The sequence below is a fragment of the Pistacia vera genome, unplaced genomic scaffold (genome assembly GCF_008641045.1).
Source record: "Pistacia vera cultivar Batoury unplaced genomic scaffold, PisVer_v2 Contig480, whole genome shotgun sequence".
NCBI lineage: Eukaryota > Viridiplantae > Streptophyta > Magnoliopsida > Sapindales > Anacardiaceae > Pistacia > Pistacia vera.
Window position 1 is genome coordinate 32,002 of NW_022196313.1, and position 2,949 is coordinate 34,950.

Sequence of the window (2,949 nt, forward strand, 5' to 3'; positions counted from 1 at the left end):
TAGTATCCATTTGCTTGTTTGTGTATAAATCAAGATTTTAGATTTTATAATTGTACACTAAAAATTGGGTGCCAGCCTGCCGGGCACACTTTTTTCTTTTATAAAAAAGAAAAAAAAAGTATTATATTTAAAAAATTAATCGTCTTACCTTGTGCTCTAAACAATTATTATTATANAAATCTATGCAATAAATCATCGTATTCGTGCAAGTCACGTGTGCTGATGTGAAAGATAGAAGCCTTTAGTATCCATTTGCTTGTTTGTGTATAAATCAAGATTTTAGATTTTATAATTGTACACTAAAAATTGGGTGCCGGCCTGCCGGGAACACTTTTTTCTTTTATAAAAAAGAAAAAAAAAGTATTATATTTAAAAAATTAATCGTCTTACCTTGTGCTCTAAACAATTATTATTATACTATAATTACAATAATGAATCAATAATATATCAATAGCAAAAATATTATGTTTATAACCTACTCTTACAACCCTAACGTGACAGTATAGTTGATATTATCACATCAACTGAAGACTTTAACTAAGCATGAATGACTGTTATTTAGAGACGAATGATCGTTTCTTAGAGACGAACGACTGTTCATTTATAAAAAACGACAATTCTTTATGAAGAATGACTGTTTCTTCGTAAGGAACAATCATTCTTTTATAAAGAAAGCCGTTTTTTTTTTATGAAGAAACGGTATTTCATTCTTAAGAAACGACCGTTCTTATCTAGTCAAAGTTAGTTAGTGTCTTGAGTGTAGTGGGAGTTGACATGATAATTGTTAACTCAACTACCATTAGGGTTATAAGAGAAGGTTGTGAGATTGGATTGTGGACATAGTATTACTCTATGAATAGAAGCCTTAGATAGTAACAATGTAACATCAATTAGTTCATTATCAATTCAGCTAAATAAGTGGGCTAGCTTTAGTCCAAGCTTCTTTAATGTATTGTGGACTTGGACCACTATAATATTCCCTCTTGGGCCTCATGAAAAGTAATCCAATTATTTGGGTCTATCAAAAGTCAATATATATATATATATATATTTGCGATCCGAGAAATAACAAAAATTCTTTTACGATCTATTTTTTGGTGTTGAAATAAAGGATAGAGATACAATTAAGTAAATACTCATTCATGCCATAAACTCTAACTGTATACTAAGTACTAACAACTAACTAATGATAGAAGAATTTGTATTATTATTAAAATCATAGAGAGCTTTGTTATTTGATTAAATTTCAAGGGGCCGAGATTAAAACCCCAATATTAAATACGAATTAAAATTTTGTTAATTATTTAATTTGAAATGTATTCACAATTATCAAATCATCCTGTTGACATGATAATATTAAATATACCATTTAATACGGGTATTTAAATGTATTTCGTATTCATTTGGTGACAACTGACAACCATATCTGAGGGTATATCCGTCATTTTAAACTCCAAAATAAAGCCGTTACAAACTTACGAAAGTTGCCACGCTCCCGTTAGTCGATTCACCGACCACGGGCATTTTCGTCCAACTATAGTTCTTTAAGATTTCTCAAATTTGACCGTTAGATTCAAAAAGGGGTTTAAAAATACACGATTTCTCTTTCTCTTTGTCTAATTTCTCTCTCTCTCAACGTTCTGATTCATTGATTCACATTCATGGCTGAAGATCAGAGCACAAAACCATCACTCATGGAGTCACGACAACCGCACCCTCTTTACCAAATCGCCGAAACTCCAACCCACAAACTCCTCCTCAAGCAATGGCTCAAAGAAGAAGAGCTAATTCTCAACAGAATCTCTCTTAAAGAGACTCAAATCGACTCAGTCCGTAAGGAATTAACACAACTCTACATCTTCTTCTTCCTCTTTCACTCAATCTCCCTCATTCTCCTCTTCAACGCCTCCAACGCTGAAAAGGGTTCCTGCAAAAGGTCATGGATTCCCTCCTTGTGTTTACTCCTCTGCTCTCTGGGGATGATCTGGGCTGTTAGATACAAGTCTGATGTTGAGAGCCACTTGGAGAAGCTCTTGGAGAGAGAAAAGGAGGATGCGAAGTTGTTGGCTAAGTGTGTCGAGGAGTTGAAGAAGAAGGGTATTGAGTTTGATCTTTTGAAAGAAGTTGATGCGCTGAGGAGGGCTAAGAGTTTGAGAGTTGAAGCTAAAGCTGTTAGAAAATGGTCAGCAAGGGACTTCGTTACAATGTTTTTCTTTAGTGTTTCTTGTGTTGTTCTTGGCTTGACTAGAGTCATTTTGTGTAGTTAGATTTAGGGTGTTAGCAGATGGATTTGGGGTTTTTTTGTCCATTAAATTGGGGGAGAATTGGTTTTGGGATGTGCCCACAAGTGCAGAATATTCTGTTCTGCTTTTGCAATTTGGTAATTTATATGGATAACTATGAAATAATATAATGAATATTTGTTTTTTGTTTGATTGCAAATGTTAGTTACTGTAATATTCTGTATTTCTCCCAATAAACTAAAACACCAACCAAATTATTCAACATTGATAGTTCCAATCAGAACAGTTCTGGCAGATTTTCATAAGTATATTCACAATCAGTTTCCTATATTTTGACTTGAGTTTGTTCATCTTGCATGATTTTTTTAGCATTATGAATTACACTGTGTGAAACTATTATGGAAAAAAAAAAAAAATGGAATCTGAAATTGAAAGCAGCAATTCAATGAAGCGGGCTTGAATATCACTTATTGATGGAGTTTTTATCCACTGTACTTGAACTTGTTGAGGAGATGTAATGGCTAATATCATCACATTCTTCTGTTGTTTTATTATCATTTTTTGTTTTATCTTCATTTTTTTATGTTTTTTTTTTTATTTTTTTTGTTTTTTTTGTTTTTTTTTTTATTTCTTTATTTTTTTTATTTATTTCATTTTTTTTTGTTTTCTTTGTTTTTGTTTATGTCTTTGTTTTTTTATTTTTTAT

General features: G+C 31.9%; 1 protein-coding gene across 1 annotated transcript; it reads left to right on the plus strand.

Annotated features, from left to right (window-relative positions):
* The first annotated feature begins 1,630 nt into the window (after positions 1 to 1,630).
* On the plus strand, positions 1,631 to 2,427 carry LOC116146650. Its single transcript, XM_031432065.1, has one exon. The coding sequence runs from the start codon at positions 1,662 to 1,664 to the stop codon at positions 2,265 to 2,267; it is 606 nt and encodes a 201-aa protein (XP_031287925.1). The 5' UTR covers positions 1,631 to 1,661; the 3' UTR covers positions 2,268 to 2,427.
* The last annotated feature ends 522 nt before the right edge of the window (positions 2,428 to 2,949 follow it).